The 26539-nt window shown below is 34.9% G+C and overlaps 1 protein-coding gene across 3 annotated transcripts; it reads left to right on the plus strand.

Annotated features, from left to right (window-relative positions):
- The first annotated feature begins 184 nt into the window (after positions 1–184).
- LOC132194713 (tachykinin-like peptides receptor 86C) lies at positions 185–26049 on the plus strand. 3 transcript variants are annotated; one of them, XM_059616170.1, is made up of 6 exons: positions 185–329; positions 17876–18098; positions 21504–21852; positions 23738–23748; positions 23883–24212; positions 25704–26048. In XM_059616170.1, exons 1-6 carry the CDS (start codon positions 293–295, stop codon positions 25846–25848), a joined length of 1095 nt encoding a protein of 364 aa, XP_059472153.1. In that variant the 5' UTR covers positions 185–292; the 3' UTR covers positions 25849–26048. The 3 variants fall into 3 exon arrangements, with proteins under 3 accessions (XP_059472153.1, XP_059472152.1, XP_059472151.1); XM_059616169.1 differs by having other exon boundaries at positions 23738–23818; positions 25704–26046; XM_059616168.1 differs by lacking the exon at positions 185–329 and adding an exon at positions 16157–16716 and having other exon boundaries at positions 23738–23818; positions 25704–26049.
- The last annotated feature ends 490 nt before the right edge of the window (positions 26050–26539 follow it).

A 26539-nucleotide genomic window follows, 5' to 3' on the forward strand; every position in this document is an offset into this window, starting at 1 on the left:
TAGTTCTAATTTATAATATCATTATATTCAGAATTAAATCTCCTTTTGTGAATAAAAAAAAATACGAATAACTTTTCCTGGAACTCTCAACTCAAGTGCTGCATTAAAATTTTGCAATCGCGCCTTTTTGTGCTGCGAATCAGAGGTGGGCGGAGTCAGTATTTGTTTACCATGTGTCTAGTTATGTATAGTGATTTCGTGTGGACAGTGTGGACGCTTTTCTGTTCGAAATTCGGGCGAAGTGAGGGTTCTTCGGGCGAAAACATGAGACAATGTGGTCCATGCCGGTGACATGCATCGGCCGAGTTCACCCCCAGCAAAAGCAACAGGTTAGTTTCAATTTGAACCCATTTTTTTACTCTCGCCAGATGTATGTATAAAATTTTTTATTTTTTTTTTCATTATTCACGTCCATATAGCAATCGTTTTTAGCATAAAACTAATTAAAGCCGAAAAATAGGAAAAATATAAACAAAAGCGTCCTTACTGTACAATCTTTGGAGACCCGAATGTTGTACAGCCAGAAAAATACAATATTTATCTTTCTAAAATTGTTTAATTTCAAATAAATATTTCGATAAATTTAATCAAGAAGCATCAATCTATTATGCTATTGATAGTTAAGTTCAGAATTTATGCGAATAGAAAGCCCCGCAGAAAGCCGTTGACTGGTTGCGACTTGGCTTTATCATCTTCTCTCCTGTTTGGAGGAGAAAATCGTTTATAAACCAATTTTTATCGACGCAAAATAGATTTGGGATGCATTTTGTGTCAATATTTTTTCGCAAAAGTTCAATTTCATGGCGATAATGAGTCTTTCTAACGATTTTTAACAATAGCTGGAGCTGTAAAATAATCCATGCAGTCTTTTCGGTTCTTTTCTCTTCTTTTAATTTTTTTGTTTCTTGTATTTAAATTTAATGAGTTCTCATGTGGGGCAAAGTTGCGCTGATCAATTGAACCCGTTAAAATGTCCTTTGCATAAATAAAGAAATACATAAAAATTGAAGGAAATTGTACGTAATTGATTTTTTTCCGTTTATCTATTAATTTTTTAATTTTAATTAAAGATTTGATTTACAAATTATTTTTATTTCCAAATCAAAAGTATTTACGTAATGTACGTATAAATTTTTTTTAGATGATTGTCAAGAAGAGCAAATCTATTGAAATTTAGTCTGTATTATCTGTAATTTAAGTTGCATATTCACTTTAAAGCTAAATAAATAAATTGCGCTAATTCATTAATAATAGGGAAATATTTGAAGAGCTTAAATTATTTATATATTTTTTGTTTGTTCTAATATCAAGAGCAGATATGAAATAATGAAATGACGGAAGATAAAAAGTAATTAGTTTTTGCCCTAAAAGACGTTCTTTCTTGATGAGACTTTCAAACTTTTAATGTGGTTGAATATCGAGAGAGGAGCGCGCGTATCATAATTGGTGGCACAAATTCTTCCTAAAGATCAAATAAAAAGCATTTCGTGCAGCCTCTCCGCAGTCCTTTGACAAGTTTATATTCAAGGACGAATGAAATTGCTTGGCTTTTCCTCACAAAATAAATTTTCCTCCCTGACGAGCACACTCGGCGCGGTGCAGCGCAGGGGTGGTTTTAATAATAAAGGCCAAATTTCGCTGCCTCCACGTTGCGCTGCTGGCGGCGGCTCTAAAGAATTTCATAAGGAAGACACCCTGTTTCACCAAGTTCTGCCTTCATGTGGAGATATTTTTGGTATTGGGCCCTCAATTAGGAATGAAAGGAAATTGGATAGACGAGGAAAATGTTGAAAAAATTAAGAGAACGCAGAAATACCAAAACGTTTTACTAGGAAATTTATCTTATTTTAGTAACAGCAGCATAAATTTTTATTTTACGAGAAAATCGTGTTTAGGAATAAGTATAAACTAAATAGCTGTTTTCCACTTTGCGGTGACAACTCTCAATTCGATCAATAATATAATAATATTATTCGATTATTGCATTTTATAAATAATAATATTCAATTGGGATGAAATAATTGAAATCGGTAATCTTCAACTTTTAACACAACAATAATTATGCGGCTGTAATTTTAATTAACAGGAATCAGATTGTTGATTTGCAGATGGGAATAAATTTGAGCAATTATTATCAATAAAGAACTTAATTTTAATTTACATAAAACTTTCTCCAAAAGCTGGAGCCTATTTGATTTGGTTTTTTTACTGCTGGGTCTGGATGAATTAATAAAAAACTGAAAACATGAGCAAAATAAAGCTGGGAAAAAGCAAATTAATTTAATTTTCAAAATGATTAGTAAAATATTTAAATAGTTCGCGGAGTTAGTTATATTCGTAGAGTTTACAGCGTTAATTGCAGCTGTAGTTAATTCAAATTAGCATATACATCAAAACTCTCTTGTTTTTTGTTTTCAATCAGGTAGAAAAAGAATTATTTATCACTGCCTCTGGTGTTCCTCTCTCCTAATCGAACGGTGAGATCTGGTGAGAGCAGAGCAGGTTTGGCGGTCAGGAAACGTTCGCAACAATTGTTCGTGAAGTGAAAACGGCCGCGGTGCAGAAACACACAAGAGGCGGGCGGGATATGCAACCGGCCGAGCACGAAGCCGAACACGGCTGCTGATAAAACGCCGAGCAAATGGACTCAACGAGATTTTATTGGTTCTGGAAAACAGTGTAGCAGCTGTAAAACCCTTTTTATTGCCTGGGGAGAAAGGACGCTCCGGCCGGGGTTGTTAAATTAAACTGCAGTTGAAAATTTCTATCCCCGAATAAACTTCCTAAACTTCAACCAACTTGGGCTCTCTGCTTTGTATACCATAAGATCAAATTCCTTTCAGCATCTCGAACAAGAGCTTAGAAGTTTATGAATTTGAATGCAAGATAACGCAAGATAAAATCAACTACGCAAACATTCATGTGCGATGAACGCTTAGTAAGTCCTTTATGTTCTTATACAATTAGATTTAACCAAGATGCGAGCCATTAATTACCATCAATTGGAATTTTCTTCATATTCTTGATGTCAGTAAAATCAAATACAGCATCCATTTTTTTTTACTTTAGATCATTACAGCGCTATTTATTGGTGTTGCAGTGTAAAAGTGACCATCTATGCGAGTTTAACTCATAAGTTGCGGCATTCCTTGAGGAAAAATGGAAGCTGAATTGTTGCTGCGATGCTGTTAGCTTTTTTTATTCATATAAAATTTGAGTTGACGTAAAATTGATTGCGATTTTAAAAAAAAAAATCAGAGTAAAACTATCCCAATTGCTATTGTTGAGTTTGTGTTTCGATATTTGCTTAGGTTTTCGTTTTCAGGAAGATAGAAAATAAAATACAATTATTATCAATAGCAATAGTAATCAGTAAATCGAATTTGAAAGATTGAAATTTATGTTCAAAAACACGGTTAAATAGAAAATCAAATACATATTTTATGGATCATTAGAAAACTTTTGTATTTATGCGATCTTTAAATTTTTCTCTTTATAAAAACTTTATAAACATATAAAAAATTTAAGGTTACTTCTGAAAGGACCAAATTTTGATTGATAACATTTGTAATCGCATCAAATACAGGGTTGCGCATAATGAGAGGCACAATTTTGGCCAAGCGTGCTTCAATGGACTGACTATATGAGCGGCGATATAATTTGATTTATTCTGAATTTTAAACGCGTTTCATCTCGCTTAATGCACAACGGCTAATCCAATTTTCCTCGTCACCTGCACGGCACGGAAGTTTCCCATTTTGTATGCAAATTCCGCGGCGGCCAAATAAATCATTCTGTTTTTCGCCTGTCTTTGCTCTCAGCACTCGAAATGAGAAATTTTGTGGTCGACCGCTGTGTGTTTTTTTGAGAAGGGACAAAGCAGAACATGAACTTCATATTCAACGCAAAGATTTTGTTATAAATTTTTGCCGTCGGGTTATTAGTTTGTGGCTTCATATTTTAATGAAAACAACCATTTTTTTCAGACATATTATGAAATACTATGGAAAACAAATGCATGCAGATAATGAAAGAAAAAAAAAATATCCATTTTAATCTTCCTAACTCTAATGAAAATTCAGTCCTTGAGAAATTGCTTCAAGTTTGGCTAACAAACACATTATCAACGTATTGTGCCCTGTAAGTATTTAATTAAAATGAAACGCTTCAAAATTTTTTTCTTTGTAAAAACACAAATTACTCTTTTGGAAAATTTTACTGCGAAAAAGGCGAAAGTGCGATATTGAAGCCTTTTAATAGAATTGCTTTGCCGGAAAAAAAAACATTCGCATGACGAGTTTCTGCTTTTGAAATAACCACAACCGTAATATAATATTAATTTAGACTGGATGTACGTGGAACAGACCAAGTGTAAATGAGTAATCCAGTCAAAAGCGTCTAGTTCAACAATTTTCCACCCACCGATTTTACAGCTTGGGTTTTTGAAATTTGTCTCAATTTCAAATGGATTTGACTTTTTTAACGTAGGTGAAATTTTTACAAATTAACATTGAACTTCGCATGTGCCCACGATATATTTTTATTTGCAATTTAATTAATATAAAATTGTATCTTTGCCTCAGTGAAATTCGGCTTTTCCTCGATTGGTTTTGTGAGTTGTTTATTGTTTAAGAAGAACAATATCCCCCGTAGCCGAAACATTTAGAGCAGGATTTTTTTCTTAAACAATAAGAACTCACAAAACACATCGAGGAACCGCCAATTTTCAATTCAAATCACCAAAGAAAAGCATTATTTTTGTTGTATATTTATTCATTTTGAAAAAAAAATTAATTTAGACAATTTCATTCAAGGAGTAAAAGAAACATAATTTAAAAAAGATTTAAATTCGATAGACGCAATATAGTTTTCAATATTCACAGCCAGTGCAAAGGGCACGCAATCCATCCGTGTTGGAGATTTTTCAGAATCTCTGGAAAAGCACTCTACTCATTAAAATGGGATCACTGAAAGCCCTTCGTCCCTCAAAAAGATTTATTCTTGCGCACGACCGCAAAATCCACTCTTTAAGGTTTATTTTTATCCCTCTTTTTCAGAGGGAGAGAATAGTGCTAACAGGGAGGAACATTCGCTCCGATTTAATTACGATTCTGTGAAATGTTAGTGCTCTGCTGGAATTTGGCGTGTCACACATTTTTGTCTCACGGAGCAATTTAAAATGCACAACTCCGGAGGGCTGAAACGCCCAAAACGAATCTGCTTGTGCGAATTAAAGTGCTTATAATTAAAGTAGGACCCTTGCTGCTCATCTAATTTAATTAATTAAAATGCTTTTGAGCAGTTCTTGTGCACCTGAGCAAAAAAAGACGCCGTTTCTCTACTTCATTTGTATTTATAGAATTGCGGATTTCGCTTTTCCGTTCATGCAATGTCTCAGAAAATATATATTTTTGTTTTGCTGCAAAATTATTTAATTAATTGTTTCTTCTACATGGATTTTTGCACAGAAACTTGTGGAAAAATAAAAAATTTGCATCCCTAAAATAGAGTGAGCTTCCAGACACACGCATGGGTGAAACAAAATGCCTGTCCGATTTAGTTTGAGGGGTGAATTCTTGGCAAAACTTCCGCCCCCATATGAAATTAATCCCTTCGCTTCAAAGGTGGATGCCAGTTGGTAACTCTCGCCAACCAGAATTTCATTTGCAATAAAGTGATTAGTGCCTCCAAGGTGCCCGCCTGGATTACTCTGAAAATTGATGCGTTTCTTGCTCGCCTCGAGGAGTGCCATATATTTTATAAATATATACCGATGTTCACGTTGGAATTCAATTCTGCACCCACTGCGTTACTAATCGATCGCTCAGGCTTCTTGAACGATGAATTAATTACACTAGAGTGAAATAGCTGACTTGTGAAAGGACGGGAAATATGAAAGCTTGCTTTTTAATTCCAAGAGACGTTATTATTGGAGTGAATTGTAATTATATTATACATTTGGTTATTTTATAAATCCGTTTTCTATTCAAGTATTTTATAAAATGTTGTTAAGTCGGCTTAAAAAATGCATAAAGGCTCTAAAATGTTATTTATAATGACTTATCAAGAGACATTACCGCGCTGTAATTACTATTAATTGTCATGTCCCATTCGCCAGCACACATTATCAAAAAGAAAGAAAACAAAATTATTAACGAAAATGTTATTTAATAAAATTTTTAATGAAACTGCTATTTAATAAAATTTTTAATGAAACTGCTATTTAATAAAAATGTTATAAAATTAATCAATAAAACAGAAACAATAAATTAAATTTAAGTAAAATGTGTTCTCTGCAAGATGAAAAGAAATGAAAACATTACCTTTAACTTCCTTAAGATAAGTTAGTACATTTTTTTTTGTATTGACTGAGAAGAATAAAATAATAATAAAATTATCTTCAAAAATTGTTTTCAATGTTAACATATTTTATCAATTCTGGTAATCATAAGCTAACTTAACTTGAAAAAGAGGCGCTTTGAAAGTTAAGTTTTTGAATTGATGTTTATGACATTGACTGCCCCTAAAGTGTCGTTTTTCACTCATTTATTGCAGCAAACCCTGTGAGATTCAGATTGAGTGGTGAATATTTACTTTTTTTTCTTAAAAAAAAACCTGAGCGGCGCGCCATCAAGGCCCGCCGAGTTCTGCGAGGTGGCGAAAACGATGCTATTTTTGGCTATTTCATTTGACATTTTCTCCACCAGAAGCAATAACAAAAGTCAGTAAGGGAAAAACGGATGCTGTAAACAAGCAGCACTCCACCGTCGAAGGAGAAAAATTTCGCGATGGAACATTTGTGGAAATTCATTTCCTTTGCACCACCCACGCAATTTCCTAATACTCATGGTCGTGTCTCAAATTCCACACCACACGTATCAAGTCACACAAACTGATTGTGAGCCCAAGTCAGTGGGTTTGATATTTCTCTGGCCTGCGTCAGCACATCCCAAAAATTAGAGCCGTAACGAGGCCTCTTGTCGAGCCGTCCCAAGATAAAAACACGAAACACTCTCGCACGTTGCCTTAAAAAAAGATGAATGAAAATATTTCAGCGAGAAAAGGTCAACGTGTGCTGAAGCTTCACAATTTGTGTGACAAAATTTTATAATGTGCCTCTCCTTTTCGCACAAATTTTTATTTTCTTTTGCACTTTCTTTTAAAAAATTCAACTCGTCCCTGATGAATAATTCAACGCCATATCCGAGACTGTCATATTTAAGCAAGCAAGCTGTATATTTATTGAGCATCCCCGTATATGAGGTCGGACGGCACGAAGAGATATAAAATGTATAAAATTACAATATCTGGTAGCGTGTGAGGCAGGTGCTTTGCATGAAAATTAAATTCCGCGGTCGCATATATATTGTTTTACTTGTGCTATGCGCCTCGGCTCTATGAATTTATAACGATCGAGCTTCCACTGCAATGGAAAATCTGATTTTTGCGACCTTGTCCCACATGAAATACGCATGGAATTTCTTACTGAGCCACGCGGCCTTAATTTACAATAGCATTAATTAAATAATTGTGATTAATAATATAACAGATTCCTACAGATCGTTGTGGAGCTGTTGATATCAACTTTTAAATGAAATATTTCTTATAATGCGATATAATTTAGGAAATAAATTCCTAACAAACTTTTCTGCGGTTCATCTTTTCCCATAACGCAGGAAATGGAGCAATTTCCTTCCTTTTAATTATTTTATGAACCAGCGTTCTACTTTTGAGAAGTTTCTTTCTCAATGACATAGATATCGTTGGAACAAAATCGCGTCAGCCAGTGTTATTTTGCAGTCCGTACAAGTAACATGGAATGTCTCCCATAATATTGATGTTCGCAATCAGTCTCAGCGAGCGCATCTACTGCGTCTCGAGTAGAGGCAATCAGTTGAAACCTTCCGAGTCCAGTATAGTAAATTTGCTATTTTAATCTCTCTCGTCTGTGCTCGAGCATCTCCTTGGAATAATGCGACGCATTTCTTCTCACTGCATCTCCATATTTCATCCCTCTGTCCTAGATTCCTATTTCCTTTTAATCCTCACTCAGTAGCATCTGAAACTCATTTCCCATTGTAGACTCTAAACGGAATGCCAAACCAAAGAACAAACATTATTGTAAAGAAAAACGCTTCCATGATTAATGTCCGCAAGCGTTTAACTTTTATTTATTCATCCGTTCGGCCATTCTGCTGTAAATAAGTGGGAAATTTTATCGATCTATGGCATAAATTGGAAGCGACGAGGGATTCCGAGAGGTGAAAATTGCGAAATTTCTCAAGGGAGTTTTGTGGTGCGATTATCTTTTGCTCCGATTCCGAAATGAGAGAGTTTTCGTGTTGGGTGCAATCGAAGCAAACACAATGTGTGCAAAGTCTCTGGGGAGGAAACGCAACCAACAATCGGTGAATTGCACAAATACGTTGTAAATAATTCATGAGATGCCATTCTTTGCCCAGGTACTGAATTGGAAAATATACAGAGGGGTGAAAATAACTGAATCCGTGTTGATTTAATCGCTGTTTTCAAACTTTTTTCTGAACTCTTTTGGTATAAAAATAAGCTGAAAGAACCTGGAAAATATTTGCTTAAAGTTTATGAAAAATTGAAAAAAGTTTTCACTGAAAACTTTTCAGAGAGGCAGGCATAACCCATCCCATACGTAATTTAACCTTTGACAGCCCAAAGCATAAATTTTTGACCCAAAATATTTTCCAATAAAATGTCGTTAAGCTAAAAGTAGGAGTTTCGAGATCCTTTGAGCTGACCTTCGTTGATTGGGGGGCTTTGAAAAGTTTAGCTAAAAAAACAAATTCCTCCCTCTTGGTGACAAGTTACAAAATTTTAGAACAATTAGCCGGCGGATATCTATGACCTCCATGTCTCTGCGCTAAAGCTGCTCAAAATCTCTCGTATTTTCTTTTGCTTCAAAGGGGGCTTTTCGGCGAAAATCCTCTTTGCTCTTTCGGAGCCGGTTTCGTAGGTTCTTCTCTAATGGATTCCATTCAATTATGCAGCCCCGACCGCAGCAACAGGCAGTTTAACGAGGGGATTCATCTTGAAAGCAAAGTTTACCGTGCTGATAAAAATCCTGCAGCACGTTTTCTTGCCGCGCAGTCAGAAGGGCGCCCGCAGAGCAGGGCAAAGTTTGTTTACTAATTTTTAATGTCCACTCGCCCCAGCGTAGAGCAAATATTTTGTTTGTGCCAAGTGATAATTCTGTGGATAAGGCAGGAAGGAAAATAAATTCCCAAATTCTCCTGTTTCATCAAACGTTGGAAAAATAAACAATTAAATTTTAAAAAAAAATGCGGTTGAAGCTGACAGAAAATTAGTATATATTCCGAGACGTCTCTCACAACTTTGCTGCCTTTGTGGAAAGCATCTCTGCAAACGAGGCGGCCAAGGAGAAGTGCTTCTGACTTGGAGTATTTAATTATCCACTAAACATATTTACCGCCTCTTGCAATCGCCCCAGCGCCTCGACGTCACGCTCAAAGCACATCTTCGCAGCAAGGGAGCAAGAGAAGTCAAATCGCAAAAACTTTGTGAGGCACCGAGTAAGGGAGAAGATAGGAGTTTGCCAAGTTCGTCTGACTCCTTTCACTTAATATCCTCTCAGTTTTGATAGTTAGACATTGCAATTTTATTGTGTTGGTATGATAAATTACTTTTGGAATTGGAATGACGATATTCTTTTTATAACTGACAATGCTTGATACTGTCTGATAAGAGGAGGAAAAAACACTCAAATCATTTTGCTTCCTGCGAAGCATCCAATTCGTGCCGGTTGCATAACTAGAACTTGTATAGGCGCTCTTGATCTTTTTCACACCTTCTCGCACATTTTGTAAATTTCTTTGTGTTTAAAATAAGACAAAATTGCATTCAGTTTTAGGTGAAACGTCTGTTGGAAATCTGATTAGCATAACTGAAAAAAAAAATGAATAGATAAAACGAGTTTAATTCTGATATTAACTGCAAAAAAAAAATTATCATAAAATTATAAAATTTACACAGACAAATTATTTCACGGACGTGCAAATTTTACAGCTTCTGTGCCAGAAATCTCGTAAATAGGTCGCTCCCGGCTGACGGTACAGCAGCATCATTATTTTTGCACGGTCTGGCGTAGAAGCAGAAAACAGAGAGAGGGCGACTTTTAAATTTCATCTGGCAAATCATCGCAAGGCTGCGCAGACTGCATGAGTGAATTCCAACGGTATCTTAATTGAGCTCGACAGCCGCTGCCAGCAGGCAACAAACTTTCACCAGACAAAACTCACGTAAAATTAGAAATTTTCACCCTTTTGTTTCCCACATAATAACGGATGCTTTCGTTGGTGGTCTAAGAATTAATAATTTTCATCATTTGTTAAATAAATAAGTAAATAAATTTAACCGGATTCGATTAATTTTATTCATTTTTAAGAGACAAAATTTAAAGACTTCTAAATAGTTAAAAAGACAATTTAATAGTTCTAAATTGTAATGGTTTCAATTTGCCAAACCAGCAGCAATTAGCTTGAATGTACAAAAATTTCCTGCTTTAAGTGTATTCCATTATAAAAAAAGATACAATTAGTGAGATCTTTGGTAGTGAAAAAGGATGTAATTCTGTGGATCCTCAGTGGAATCTAATGATTTTTTGTCTGCTTTTTAAGCAAAGTGGTTTGAAAAAGTTCCTTTAAAATTTAAGAATATGGTGATAAATTTGGCATGTATATTTATTTTCAGTAAGTCTAAAAAATTCATAACTGAGTGAGAAGCCAAGAGAAAAACTTCTACTCTTTCAAAGGATTGGAGTGGACTTAGCGTTTTTATCCCATCCAGTTTTTAGAAGGGAAAATTTTCCATATTCACGGCTATGAGATAAAAAGCTTATTTTGGGTTAAAGCACTTCCCTATGTGACCAGAAATAATGCAGCCAGGTGAAGCAAAAAAGTGAAGCAGTAATTCTGCTGCCACGGCGACACCCTGTGGAAAACAAAAGAGGAGAGAAAAGATAATCGTCGCTTCTTTTAATTGAGCCGTGTTTTTGCGTGGGTGCAGTTGGATGAAATTAAGTCTGCGATAAATAAACGGAAGGTCGGCGGAGCATGTTCGTTTTGTGCGCTGTCACACTCCAAATCCGAATTAATTAATCCTTTCTGCCCTCCCGCCGCGTTGATTCGCTTTTCAGATTTAATGAGAGAAATTTTGTTCACCCTTGACTTTCAGAGGGACTAATGAGTGGGGATTGTTGGACGCGCGGCCTTTCCCTGGTTTTGGTTCGCATGTGGAATTGTGGATCCATAAATTGCTGCCGAAGTCGTTCTAAAATTGCCCTCGACTGAACCAACTGGTTGAATAATAATACAGATGAAAAACAATGAAAACCACGCTAGGCAAAACAGAGAATTTTTCTTGCAGATATTTTTTTTAACACAAATTACGTCATTGTGGAAAACGGTAAATAAATTAAAAGGTAAAATATAATGTGCAATTTAATAAAAACAAATAAGATGATTTGGTCGTGGAATATTTTTTAATACTAGTTGAAAAAACATAGTTTTTTTTACCGGACTGAGAAATTATAAAAGATAATAATATTGATATCTTGATTAGGACAATCAAATTGAATAAATTAAATGCACTGCCGAATCTTCAAGTGAATCTTTTTCTTCAATTTTCCAGGAATGGGGAAAGCAGCGTTTTCTCGAGCATGAAAGCGAGTTCTGAAAATGATCTCTGGCTTGACGCTGTGAAACTCGAGCTCACTTTCGTGGCGAGAGGAAATTTAAGATTCCGTTAAACTCAAGCTTGGTGAATTCTACTTTGCTGAATATTCAAATTGCACGCAGCGGTGTTAGTATGGGTGATGATAAGACACAAGGGCTTCTGTTTTTGATGGAAAATAATTAAAAAATTGTGTTAATAGAAAATGAGGAAATGTCAAATTTCACCGGTTTTTGTTAAAAAGGTCACATTTTCATTATTCAGCAGGATTGTTTTTCACATGAATGACGCCATTGTGACAGGCATGATTACACACCAGTCCAAATTATGCCTCGCATTATTCCTCCTTTGTTGTGGAGTAATTAAACAGAAGCGCGGGTGTGATTAATGCGACGATTACCAGCGATATTTTGAATCGTTCTGATTGCAAAGGAAAGCGTGTAATTGAAAACGAGGCACTGCGCTGACAATGCTCGCCTTCAAGGCGTTCAATTAACAAAGAGTGCACCGAGCAAACGACGGACGGAATCCGCGTGCGAGCATCTATTAAAAGCGAGCAGGCTGCACAGCTGACGCGACCCACATCTCCAAACCCCATTACGTTTAATTGAACTCGGTGTTGGGAATAAATCTGAATGCGAAAAAGGATTTTGATCATAATTTTCAAGCACGTCGTTTCATTATATGACGTCTTTTTCTCTTTGAAAAGCACTCCAGGAGCTTGGAAACGGTATATAACCGTTTGACGTTCTACCTCTGTTATGACACAAACACATTTTTGCATATGCATTCGGGACCGCGGCATGATTCTGACCAGAAAAAAAATTTATGTTTAGTGCGGAAATTCATTAATTTAAGCTCTAAATATTAAGACAATCACGCATGAAAAGCTTGATTAAAATAAAATATTGATTTTATTTGTGTAAGTATGTGGGTGTTTTTTTTTCTAGTCTCAGTAATAATTTTTTTAAAGGAATTTCACGTGGATGCAGTAACTGAGCTTGGAAATTAATGCTCGGAAAATGAATTGAAATTCCCGTTTCGTTTTAACTTTCAATAACGACGCTTCATAAGTCAATAAAGATCAATAATAATAATAATAATAATTGGAATAAATTTTTACATTTAAATTGAGAAATCAAGTCAAAACGGCAACACACTGAACATGACTAAAATCATGTTTTCCTCATTAGCTAGCTTTTTCAAGCGTGTACCTCGACCTACACTTTCCTCTCAATCTAAAAAAAAATCAAATGCAGGCTAGGACGGGAAAGGAAAAAATTGCAAGAAAATAAGCAAATTAATTAAGTTTCATTTTAAATTTAATTAAACAACAATTATACATTTTTTATTACATTTTCATACATAGCAATCTTAAAAACTAAGTAAAATAATCAATTTTTAAATTACATTTATCAAACTAATTAAATTTGTTTAACAGTTATTGATAGTTATAATTTTTAATAGACTTGATTAAAATATTAAAAACATTTATTTGTTTACATTTAAATATACAAATTTTTATACTTATTTTGTTTTTATTTAGAATTATTTTGGATATTTAAATTTTTTTTTCAAAGTACAATACAATTTATAATATAAATTTTTGTGTTTTTATACAAATAATAAATTGAGCAGCGATATCCGCTGGATCATCTTGAAATAGCATGGAATCTTGTGTCGTGACATCTTCTGCCTTTATTTTTCATCTGAAATGTATCAATTAAATATAATTCTTCAGTCTCTGGAACTTGGAACTAAAATGCGTTTGGGTGATAACAAACATACCTTGATATAGAAGAGAGCGATATTGAATTTTTGCGGCCACCAAAGCGGAAAACGCTGCACCTTGAGAAAGGAAAATGGAGAGAAGTGCGCGGCATTGTTAAAACTAACATGACTTCAAAGGGAACGAGAAGGAATCGCGTCGCGGAGAAAATCCTATCTGGTCTTGAGCCGCCCTATGCGTTTGTGTGTGAGGAAAAAAAGAAGTCCATCTCTCGATTCTGCCCGACTGAAGCGTTAAGGAGACGGAATTGTGAGCCATAAAGATGAGGGAGTGTGTTTTTTCGAGACACAGCGACTGTTTTGTTGACATGCCTCTGGACGGGTGTGTAAAGCGAGGCCAATTTATTGCACTGGGAATTGTTTACCCTTTCAGTGGATTTCACCCAACTGAACGCAATATACAGAAAGCGTGCGTGTGCGACACATTTTTCCTTTTATGTCTCTCCCGGAAAAGAGAGTTCTCACTTGAGTTTATTACAAATGCCACACGGGATTCGATCCTTTGAAAGCCGGTTATTCAGAATTTAAAGAAACCGAGGCAAGTGAATTTTGCTTGGATTTGGAAAGACATGATGGCGTTTTGCAACAAGCTAAAGAAATTGAATTCTGACAATACAGTTATTTAATTTGCAGGGAGGATCCCGTGAGGAAAAGCAATTTGTAATTAGTTGGCATTCATTGAAATGGCGGCTTCGCTTGGGAAAGAGACATTTTGCTTTTTCTTGTCCCAGATTATATCAATCAAAAACTTGAAACTTCTTCTCGTGGTTTGCTTTAATTTAAACAATATTTTTGACTGTTTTAAACAAAAATTTAAGAACGCTCATCTAGATTTTAATTAAAAGATAAATTTATTAGCAAACGCCAAAGGTGTTCAACACAAGTTATTTACAAAATATTGCAAAAATCAACTTTTTCATTTCAGACCCTTCCCATAAACTAATTTTCTTTTCTGCGCCCTCTTTGAAACAAATTTTAAATGATTTAAAAAAACATGGTTACATAATATTTAGTATCATATGAGATGCATGTAAGAGTAAACTTTTGCCGGAATTTTCCAGGTTTTGTGAGGTATATTCAAATTGGATTTGGCGCCTCTGCCGCCCTGAGCGGCTTTTGCACAATTTTCCTCGAGCGTGACTTGAGCCGAATTCAACCTTTTCCGTCCCACTTCTTCTTTGGCATCCCCCGCGGAGTTCAAAGTAAAAAGAGCAGAAACTTTTCCCAAATGATGCACAAAGTCTCTCTCCATCTTGAAAAAAAGTTTCCTACTCTCTTGCTTGCAGCAGTGGATTGCTTTATTGAGCCGTTCATTGGCGTCAGGTGCCTGTGCGCACAGATCTATTAAGAGGGCTCAGTGACACCAAAATAAATGGCACTGCAGCGAGCTGCTCTGCATCACATGTGGGTCGTTGGTGTGGTTGACATGCACTTGAGAGAGAAATGCAGCGCACGGTACGAGTTTAGTAAATAGGCAGCCTGTTTGACGCTCACGTCCTGCAGGTTGCATAAATCAGTTTTGAATAATCATGTAATTTCTTGGAATCGCATACTTTTTTATGCATAAATATTGGAATTGACCTAATAAACTTTATTTTGTTGATAAATTATCCTATAAGTATCTACTTTTTAATGAAATTATTAATTTAAAACTGCAATTGTAAATGGAATATATGCATCGGATTGTAGTTTTCAATTTAATGAAATTAAAGATTAAAAAATTAATATAAGAATTTAATAAAATCCATAAAATCAAATAGTTTTAAATTGAATATTTTCTTCTAACAATTAGCGGAAGAAAAATGTGTGACATTGAAAAAGAGGAGTGTTTTATTCAAATGGGATGTTAACAATATCGATTGCAAAAAGCGCAAATATAAAAGAGCGTAATTCAATCCCATTCGTTATAAACCAGATTAATTGACACGAGCGTGGCCTCGTAAGCTTGACAACTTTATCGCTCTCGAGCCTTGTTAAAAAGTTGTGATCATTAAGCGGCAGCCCCGATTTGATCATTTTAAGATTGGTGCAATTATAAGTATTTAGAGAGCTGCCACTGGAAGTTTACTTGAGTTGATACCTCAGTACTTTAATTGCTTACTATATGCAATTAAATTACGCTTCTGTTTCATTTTCACAATCTTTTGCGTTTAGTTTGTTAAATTGTTAGTTCTTTTTTAGATTTCTTCTATAATTGCAGTGAGGGAAATTTTCAATAATAAAATAAGAAGGAAATATTTTGCTATAATTTACAATTTTTTCAGAAAACTTACTTTGCATTGAGCTGGAGATAAATTTACGTATTCTTTCTCCAGAAAGGGTTTTATTAGTAATAAACTCTGGTGCTCATGTGTGATTTGAATATTTTGAAAGTTTCCCAGTGCGGAATTTCTAATTAGGCCAAAATTTCGTCGATTTTGATTTTATCTTGTTTTACATAATAAGCCAGAATTAGTATCGGATAAGCTATTGCATAATTAACCACCACTATCAAAGCTAATGAGGGAGATACAAAGCCTAATCTGCCATTCAAATCGCATGGCAGGTTCTTAGCCTGGGCCAAAATGGTATGGCATAAATAAAATTACGAAATAATTACGCATGTCTGGAGAAATAAATCAGTAAACTTGCTTCGATTTAAATGAAACTATCAAATTCTCTCCACGGAAAGTTGTTTATTATAAAATGGCAATATTAGCTCTGAATTATGTTTTCTCTTTTGATTAAGGCAACTTTGCCTTCAGACACGTTCTGCATACAAACTTCAGCTTCTTGGTTTGCTTTTGCTTCGAACTGGAAGTTCACATCAGAAAAGAAGCAAATGGGCTGTCGGCGAAAATAATGTTTCGCCGCGATCAATCAAGACGAGTTTGGCAAGTAATTAACTGAGTGAGAGCAGAAGGCCCGAGTCTAATCAAAAGGAGGAAAAAGTCTGCACACGCAAGTGCGAGACCGACCCTGAGGCTATTAGGGCGGGAGCGGAGGGTGCGCGGCCACGGTGCGCCCGCGAGAGATGGAGGGGGCCGGTCGGGGGCCGGTTCGTCAGTGCGTGGCATGGAGGAGCCGTCGACGGAGGCCGTGCTCAACTGCACCGTCCGCCTCATGGAGGTGGACGCGGTGCTCGAGGCGCCGATGCCGCGCTTCGGACACTTCGGTCTCATGGACAATTCCACGTACCTGCTGCGCTCCATCAACGCGACCACCCAGGTGTGTTCTCTGTCGCTTCCGTGTCCGTCCGTGTCTCTCTTGAGATTCTCGAGTGTGTCACGCAAAAAGTGAAAGTGATGAACTCCAATCAGTGATCATTCCGCCGCACACTTGTTTTTTTTTATCATATTAAGTCATTTTCATTTTTTTGTAAATCATTATTTACCAAAATTAAGTAGCTGTAAAAAAATTGAAGATTCATAAAAAAATTCGAAATAAGAATTTTTTGCGGAGTGAGAAAAAATCCTAATTGAAAATAAGTTGTTTAATTTTAATTATTGCATTTTGAAATTAAAAAGTCCATTTCTTTGAAGATTTCAAGTTAGTTTTATAATATCCTGTCTTTAAAGTAAAAATAAAGGGTTTTCGCTTCTTGTTACTTGCACTGAAACCCGTTCCTCTCCATAAATATATATTTTTTTTTACTATTTTACATTAATTACATAATAGACTCTCGCTAAGGTTGCCCATTTGAATTAATATTTCTAGCAATTTTTTTTAATTATTTATAAGTAAATTCAAAATTTTCAAGTTTTTATCCTTCAGGGAAAATAATCTGAGATGGAATTTGAAAACAGCAAAGCAGATGGGCAGAATTGGCACTTAGTTGAAAGAAATGAATGTCAAATTCGGCAAATCTAACCAAATGTGATATTTAATTTGCATCAAATTGGAATAATTAGCGCTTAAATTATGGAGCAAAATTTTTTTCTTTAGCAAGACTTAAATGATTTAAAAGTAAACAATAAATTTTTGAAAATAAAAGTTAAATATTATTATTATTTATATATGTATTATAAAGATATTTTTACGTATTGTTAGTTTTTAATCACTTTATATTAAATTATAATAGAATATAATTAAGTTTTTTTTTTCAAATTTTTTAATATCCAAAAGAAACCAAAGAGATGAAAACATTTTTCTTGATGCGTCAGATCAATTGGAAAATAATTGCATTTTTTGTTTAATATTAAATTTTATATAGATAAGTTGTTGTGATTGAACCACCTAATAAAATTTTTATTTGATCCTTGGTAACTTCTTATCAATATATGTTATATTATTTGATTTTTTTTATGCCGTTTTGATGCAAATGAACACCCTGTATTTCAATCCGTAAAATCGGTTAAAAAGGGTTTCGGAACGTCTGTGATTGAAGGTGCTGCTGGGTGTGCTGAGCCCGCTGCTGGACGACACGGACTTCAGCCTGCACCCCGAGCGAAAGGGTGCGTTGCGCCAATTCCTGACGGACTGTCTGTTCCCAGCCCAGCCGAAACCGTTCGCCCTGCCCTGGTGGCAGAAAACAGTGTGGAGCGTCGTTTTCGGCGCCATGCTGCTCGTCGCCGTCGGAGGAAACGCTATCGTAATGTGGATCGTCCTCGGTGAGTGAGATTCGAATAAAAATGCAAATTTGTGTCTGCCAAGTACGTGAAATTCTGGAGGGAGCAGTAAAAAGGAACAAAATTGCTTTGTGCAATTTCCTGCCAGGGAATGACGCCTTAACCAATTTTAGGCTAATGTTGCAAAGAAACTGTTTTGCTTCAAATTTTAACATGATATTCTTCAAAGCTCCAAAATGATTAATTATTACATTATTATTGACAAGATGTCTTATGGAAAATTTAATTATAAAAATATAAATTAAAAAAAAACATAAAAAACAAATCATGGAACATAAAATTTGAATTAAGTTTCCAAAATTAATATCAATTTAATTTAAATAAGTATAAGTTATTATTAAGAAAAATTAAAAATAATACATAAAATAATATTATATGTCATACAAAATTGAACACACCAATTAATTCAAGCAAGATTTTTATTAGAGATGATCAAATTTCCAAAATATGGGGATTAGAAAACCTGCTTAAATTAAGGGTTGAGCTATAAGATGGAGATTTAGACGCAAAGCATCTCAAATAAGATTATTCCATATGCGCATACCAAAGCTTGGCGATGTTCTCTGCTTGAGTTGGCACAAAAGTGAAAAGATGAATATGGAGAGAAAGGAGTTCTTCCAATAATTGAACGACTGTAAAGACTTCCTGCTATATTTTTCGTGCAGCCAACCAAGTTTTCAGTAATTTGATTATCTGCTCGGCGGCAATAAGTAATTGAGTTGCAAATTGTTGCTGAAATTCCAGCACGTCGCGAGTAGGAAACTTGGCACACGGAGAATTTCGTAATTTTATAAAGCTTTGCAATTATACGAGCAGCAACAAAGGGCGGCATAATTATTCAAAGACAAACTTCGCGCAGTCGGGTTTGATTGACAAAAGCTTGACTTTTGATTGTTTGAAAGATTCGCTAATAACCTTCGGAAGCTAATTAATATTTTAGAAGTTATCTTTGCATAAAATCAAGTTGTTTTTCTACGAAAAGCCATTCCAAACGTTTGAGCTGTGCTGTAAATTAGTAGGAACATAACCAGGAAAAGCAACGGAATATCCAACAAATATACTCTTTTTGTTGGTTCACTTCCATTATTGACATTATGTTTTCCTGTTTGATGACGGATAATGTTATGTTAAATTAATATTTGCTGAAAGATCTGCTTGAAAGGTTTTCAGTTCGGAAAATATATTGTTTTAATGGTACGAAAATCAAATATAAAAAATAATTAACAAATTTCATCATTCAAGATTAATTCTTATCAATTCAATTCATCTCACTTTCATTTATTACAAATCGCAATAATTGGAATTTTCTCAGCTTTCTTTTTTTTTGTAAATTAAGAATGACCTTCTTCCTACGTAACGGGATAGACAAGATTCTTCTTTCACAAGGCAGCCATTGTGCAATTACTTTGATATCTCTCGCGACAATTCGCTTCGAGGGAAGAGTCTTATGCGATTATTTGTGCCCTCTAGCATGAATTACTTTCATTATTGTGCTCCTCTCAAGCGCGATTCGGCCAGTGTTCCCTTTTTTCTCCTTTTCCACCGATCGGCTCCGGAAATTGGCCAGGAATACATCCTGCTCAAGCGGGCGGCGCGCAAAAAGAGGGAAAACTTTTCTCTTTCTCGATATCTCTCCGAAACGGAAAGGAAAGAAAATAGTTTGCTCGAAAACATTGTATGGAAATGGAAATGCATTTCACTTTGTGCCATTGTCGCCGAGCTTCATCCAACTTTAGACACGTGACATGCAGAAATTAATTACAAGACGGTTTATTGCAAGGACGAATTAGATTGAGTTTGATCCTTGCTTTCTCCATAACTCGAAAGTGATGCAATCTCAAGGAAATGAGGGCAATTTTGTCCACTCAACAAGGTTCAATAAAATGCGTGTACAGCACGTTTGAGTGGCACGTACTGTGATTCTGCGAAATTCTCAAGCTAGAAAGACTGTTGAGAATGTCGGCAAATTGAAGTTTATTACAGTTTATTAGATTTGTCGCGTTGTCTTTTGTGAAAAATTAAATTATCATTATTATCTACAGCAAACTTCTATAATTTCTTCATAAAATATATTAAAAATAAATTTGAAAGAAAAAAAAGTGAGCATTCAAGGAGACATTTCGACATTTGTGAATTGAACGATATAGGCTTGTCCCGGCTTGTCCTAGTTGAAAATTTCTGTTTTCAACAATACCGTAATTTAATTCTGAAACTACCTTGAGAGAGGAAAAAAATCTGATTTTTTAATTAATTATTAATTTTACTTTCGATGCGACGGGTATGATGGCTGAAGCCTTATTAAGTGAAGTAAAGCGTGAAGTAAAACGCGAGTCTTTTCTTTGAATGGAATATTCAAATCATTTACACGCCTGCAGAGCTCTTCGCAACTCATTAAATATTGAAATCCATGAAGCTTTCGCTTTCACTCTTCTTACATTATTTGCGAACCTTTCTTTATCTCCGCACGTTTGATTTTCTCAGAACTCACACCTCTGTTCTATATTTAGATTTCTAACGCCTGAAACTATTTTGGTTTATGAGCATCGATCAATATCGTCATTTGCTAACCCTCGCAACGAACAAAATTTGAAAGACGCTTTGGAAAGTTTGAATCATCTATTAATTAATTATCTTCAGATAAGATTTGAAATTAAAGTTGACTAAATAAATTTATATAAATCTAATAATATCCCAAATTTAATTTTGTGTTCCTTCTTTGAATTATTATTCAAAAAATTAATCTTATGTGAGATTTTTCAATTTGAGCCAGATGAGTCAATTTTATGCTCTTGTCCGTAATTTTAGGTAAAAAACGTGACATACTAAATCCAGTAAAATTAAAAAATTTACGCTAGAAATATTTGCATTATTGATTGACGATGCTGTAAAGTGCAAGGCGTAGGAACGGGTTGCAATTAGACAAGTTACCGTTCATTAAAAAGCCAAAGTGTGCCAATTATATCAATCAACAGTTTATAAAAATCACTGAAAACTTACGCGATGCCGCATATTCCTTCATTTTTTTTTTACTGGCGCGTTGCATTTTCTGCCGCAGTAATTACTCTGTGGACAACACTTGCAGATAAAATAATTAAATTGTAGATATCTATGCTTATTTATTACGGTTCACTGATATCTGAAGAGGATTTATTTATACTAATAAATACGCTGCAAAAAGAAATAAAGAAAACCATAAATTTGCATAAAAACTATAAACAGACAAAAATGAAGGAAAAATGCATAAAGCAATTAATTTTGAACTTGAAAATTGATGGACTTTTCACATTCAGGAATAATTAATTTTAAAGAAATTTGACAGATAATAAAAAAAAACTTTGTAGACTAAAAGTTTGGATATTATTAATTTAATTAATTCTTATGTTTCAGCGCACAGACGGATGCGCTCGGTGACCAACTACTTCCTCGTGAACCTGAGTGTGTCGGACATGATGATGGCCCTGCTCAACTGCGTCTTCAACTTCATCTACATGATCGACTCGGACTGGCCGTTTGGCGCCACGTACTGCACGGTGAACAACTTCGTGGCCAACGTGACGGTGGCCGCAAGCGTCTTCACGTTGGTGGCCATTTCGCTGGACCGGTACGTGGCCATCGTGAAGCCGCTCAAGGGACGCATGCGGAAGCGGTGGGCGCTTTTCACGGTGCTTTCCATCTGGTTCCTCAGCTCACTCCTCGCACTGCCCACCCTGCTCTACTCGACCACATCGACGAGCAGGTCAGAATAACATTTTATTTTAATTTCCTTGGAATTTCTTCTGCTGCTTAAATCTGAACGAATTGTTTCAAAATTTTTAGACAAAAAATGTAAAAATAATGAGAGTTTTTAGCAAAAATAGACATCAATCTTATTCAGGAATCTTTAATTTTCTTTTGAAATTGATTCATTTTTTAATTTAATAAGTTAAAAAATTGCATCGGATGATTTTTATCTTTGGATTCTTGCAGTTTTACAACAGAATTTCTACGCTTATTGCATCGCATTATTATTTCGGATTCACAATTTCAACATTTCCTCGAATGTGCTGTATTTGTCACGTTTGTTGACGTCATCGAACTCATTTGCGAAACAGAAAATTTCTATGTAGGTGGTGTACAATTAGTATCGAATGGTACTGTTTGTTGCTTCTGTTTGGTAATATCAAAGCAAACTGAAAAATGATGATTTTTGTGATGACAAAGAGAGGGGCAAACATTCATGACCGTCATTATAAAGGACTTTTTACCCAAATTTAAACATGGTTTTCAATCTTGTGTTATTTTGTTTTTGTCCATACGGTAGGTTCCAATGCAAAGAGAGATGTAGTTTTTTAATTTATCTTGCATATTTTGCTGATAATTATTATAAATTTGCTGATTTGTTTTTGTTATCCAAAAGAGGAAAAAAAATTGTTTCTATGTAACCTGACTAAAACCAAAAGAATCGAATTTTGTTCTATTTTATTTTATCAATGTTTGATTACCATGATTTATATAACTTAACTAAAATAAAAATCGAAAATTTTATTAAAAATAAAATATTTATAAAGAAGAATTGGTAAAAAGAGAAAATAAAATAAAGTTTATAATTCAAAAATAAACAAAAATATTCAATGTGTATAATATTTTTTTAATTTTAAACTTCAAAATTTTATTTAAAATTTTATTTAAAATTTTATTTAAATTAAATTATATTTACATTTTTACAATTATTTGTAACATCTTTAAATTTTTTTCTCCACTCTTTTAAGCTAACAATGAACAAATTATTTTTAAGAATTATTTAATTATGAAAATGAAGGTCCGTTTTTCCTCGTTGCAGAAAAATTGTTTTTTTATTCAAAAACAAATGGCTAGCTCTACCAGTTTCGGTCACGGTCTGCGACCCTAATTCATGAGCAAACGCGCTGCTCGCTGACTAATAGCCTTTTGTTTTTGAATAAAAAACAATTTTTCTGCAACGAGGAAAAGCCCGATCTTTATTTCCATGATCATCTCCTCTTCAACCAAATATTTTAATTATCGTTGATTTAATACCTCTCGCGTGTCATCTCTCATCAATAAAATACAATTTAAAATTGTCTAGGTCCAATTCTTTCTGTTCTCACATACCCCGCCCCAAGTTGAAGATAGAATAGTTGTAGAACTTAACAAGACGAGCTCAACCATACCCGGAAAATTGTTCTACGACCACTAAAAGCCGAGATAATTGCGTTTTTTGAATTTCTCAAAATGTCCCATAAAACCCGCAATTTTCAAAATTTTTCGATAAAAATTTAGGAAACTTGCCTTGAAACTAAGATGATCAAGTGGTGTAAATCTCATATTGATAACTTCAACTTGGGGCGAGGTATGTGAGAACAGAAAGAATTGGACTCTATTGACATCTCCAAAATTGACAGTTAATTTGCAAAAAATGATGATTTTTTAAATAAAGTTGAACCCAAAAATAAAAAATAAAATTAATTGGGTGGTGCCTTCTGTACCACCAATAAAGGGCACAGGCCTGACCCTAAAAAAAAAAAAAAAAAAAAAAAAATTGAATGTAGGCATCTTTCAAATTGTAATAATTTGAACAATTCAATTTATTTGTGCGCTAATTAAATAGTTTTCGTTTGTTTCAGTCACACGAACGGTGAGACGCGCACCCTGTGCTTTCTTCAGTGGCCAGACGGGACCTACCCGCGCTCAAGTCTGGACTACGCGTAGGGAGCTTTGCTCCTTTTGCGTGCGTTTACAAAAATGAGTTGTGTGTGTGTTTGTCCTCAGGTACAACCTGGTGTTTCCGGCGCTGACGTACCTGGTGCCGGTGGCGGCGATGGCCGTTTGCTACTGGCGCATGGGCCGCGAGCTGTGGGGCGCGAGCGACGCGGCGACGCAGCGTCAGGCGGCGCGACGCAGGGTGGTGCGCATGTTCCTCGTGGTCGTGACCATCTTCGCGGTCTGCTGGCTGCCGTACCACGGCTACTTCATCTACGCCTACCACTTCCGCGAGATCGCAGCCTCCAGCTACGTGCAGCACCTGTACCTCGCGTTCTACTGGCTCGCCATGGCCAACGCCATGGTCAACCCTCTCGTCTACTACTGCATGAACCACAGGTCAGTTTCATTATTGGAAAATTTTATTCTTTTTCACTTAGCAGATTTTGAAAATAATTAAAAAAATTGATTGCACTAAATAATTTTCAAATTATTCAGCGTTGGATAATTTAAATTTGATGAGAGAAAAATACAAATTATGAAATTTAAATTATATTTAAAAACATTTTATATTTATGACATTTTAATTATTAAAAAAAACTATATTTTATATCTTTAATTATTAAATTTTTGTATAAAATTTTATTTAACTAATTTTTTAATATTTAAAAAATAATTTTATAAACCAAATATTCTTTTTTAAATTACAAAATTCACAATAATTTTAAATTTAATAAATCATATATAGATTACCACATATGCAATCATTAGCAATTCAAAATTTAATAATGGTTGTTGCCAGGGCTACATGATTTGGGGTTTTTATTATACATCTCATAACTTTTCATTATTATCAAATTTGCTTGGTCTGAAGAAAAAAATGATGTTTTTAATAATTTTTATCAATTTTGGCGAGGGTGGAAAGTTAATTATTACTTAAATTATTATTATTTTAAGTTTTGTTGAAAAATTGAAAGCTCAAATCATTTTCAAATTTTAGGATATTTATTTTGTATTAAATAAATCCCACGCAAACTTCGCTAATAATATCAACTTTGTCAAGCATCATGAATGCTATTGCGAGGAGAGAAATATTCTTTGACAATCTCGGTCTTCTTTCATAAAAAATTCCTACTTGCAGCAAAGTTCATAATTGTAAATAATGGAAAGCTGAATTTTAGGAGCTGAACAGTTAATTGCCAATGGTTAATTGTTTGAAACTAACTCTTGATGCTTGGAAAATACTTGAGAAACTTCCTGTAAGATTCCTTAGAACTTAGAATATGTACAAGATAAAAACATATTTGACGCTTTTGTTCGTGCATAAATGTTTACACTTTGCGTCATCTGCTGATAACTTATGCATGCGTGAAATTCTCCCGAGTTTCCGTGACAGGAAGGGAAAGTTATGATTTACATAACCACGCGTTTGTGTCTGGTTTCCATTTTCAATTTGTCGCACCATTTCCCTTTAGCACGGCTCACTGGCAAATAACATTGGCAATCTTCAGTAACCGATTTTTGTCAAGTATTCATAAATTTTGAAAGGAATAAGACAACAAAATCAGTTCAGGGAGGATTACAAGTTTAATTAATCTTCAATACTTTTTTGTCTTAGCCTTCATTTTATTTATATACTAAGAAGTTTTGTCATTTTAAAAAGATTTTAATTTTACGTTTTCTCTAAATGCACACAAAAAGTAGCTAAATTAATTAAATATTATAATGTTATGTCGTCACTTTGATCAAATTTAATTTCTTGAATTTTGCGGGTTGCATTTGTACTTTTGAATTTTTGTCAACAAAACGAGGGTCGGGTTGAAGAAGAAAAATTTTACCTTTAAATTTTTCTTCAAGTGTTTAATAAGTTGGGCTTGTTTGTTTGGTCAGATTTCGCGCCTATTTCCGGCGGGTGGTTTGCTGCGCCCCGAAACTGCCCGTGGAGCCCCCGAGGCCGGCGGCGGCCACCCCCATGAGGTGGAACCGCAGCACTCAGGAGTCGCGCTTGGTCGTCAACGGTGCGCACAATTTGTGACAAAGACCGGCCAACGGCCACAGGGAGACGTCCGTGTGAGCTCAATCGGTGTGCGCTAATTCTCATTTTGCTTTACTCTGTGCCGACGTGTGTGATATACAAAAATTTATGTGATGTTTTCAAAGATAATTATGTATTCACGTGACAGTCTATGGAATAAAAGTTTATCACATTCATTCGTGTGATACATGTATTTTGTTTAAATAAGCCGCTTCGGTTTTTGATTTCCGAAATTCCAAAAGCGTGCAATTCATATAAAATTAATTAATAATCTACCGGGATTGGCATTGCTGACGAATGTTTAAATTAATTGCGCGCTTCATTTTCAGCCAGGTTGGCATGCGTTGAAAATGGTTGTTTATTATTAATTTGATTGCTGGAATTCCTGGACAGGAAGATTTGCTGGCAAATATTTTAGCGCTCGCATCATTAAATATTCCGTTTCGTTGAACAAACAAAAACTTACACGGACGCAATTATAACCGCAAGCAAGAGCAGTGGGACGGATATGGCCGAGGCTTTGGATAATTTCGGGTTTATATACAATTAAGCTCTAATGAACACGATTGTATGTTTATTTTATAACCTATTTGAATTCAGCAATTGCTTGTTTATTATTAATTATTCATGTCTCATTTCAAAAGCTTTTTCATCGGGCTAGGGGAGGGATAGTTATTAAAATCACTTTTTT

Source organism: Neocloeon triangulifer, unplaced genomic scaffold (assembly GCF_031216515.1).
Source record: "Neocloeon triangulifer isolate White Clay Creek 2 clone unplaced genomic scaffold, ASM3121651v1 ptg000008l, whole genome shotgun sequence".
Lineage (NCBI taxonomy): Eukaryota > Metazoa > Arthropoda > Insecta > Ephemeroptera > Baetidae > Neocloeon > Neocloeon triangulifer.

What these genes read in the sequence shown, in the direction of transcription:
- LOC132194713 (XM_059616168.1), top strand. Translation starts at nt 16,564, where the DNA reads ATGGAGGAGCCGTCGACGGAGGCCGTGCTCAACTGCACCGTCCGCCTC. An exon ending in CGTAATGTGGATCGTCCTCG is followed by an intron (nt 18,099 to 21,503) that starts GTGAGTGAGATT and finishes CTTATGTTTCAG; the next exon opens with CGCACAGACGGATGCGCTCG. An exon ending in CGCTCAAGTCTGGACTACGC is followed by an intron (nt 23,819 to 23,882) that starts GTAGGGAGCTTT and finishes GTTTGTCCTCAG; the next exon opens with GTACAACCTGGTGTTTCCGG.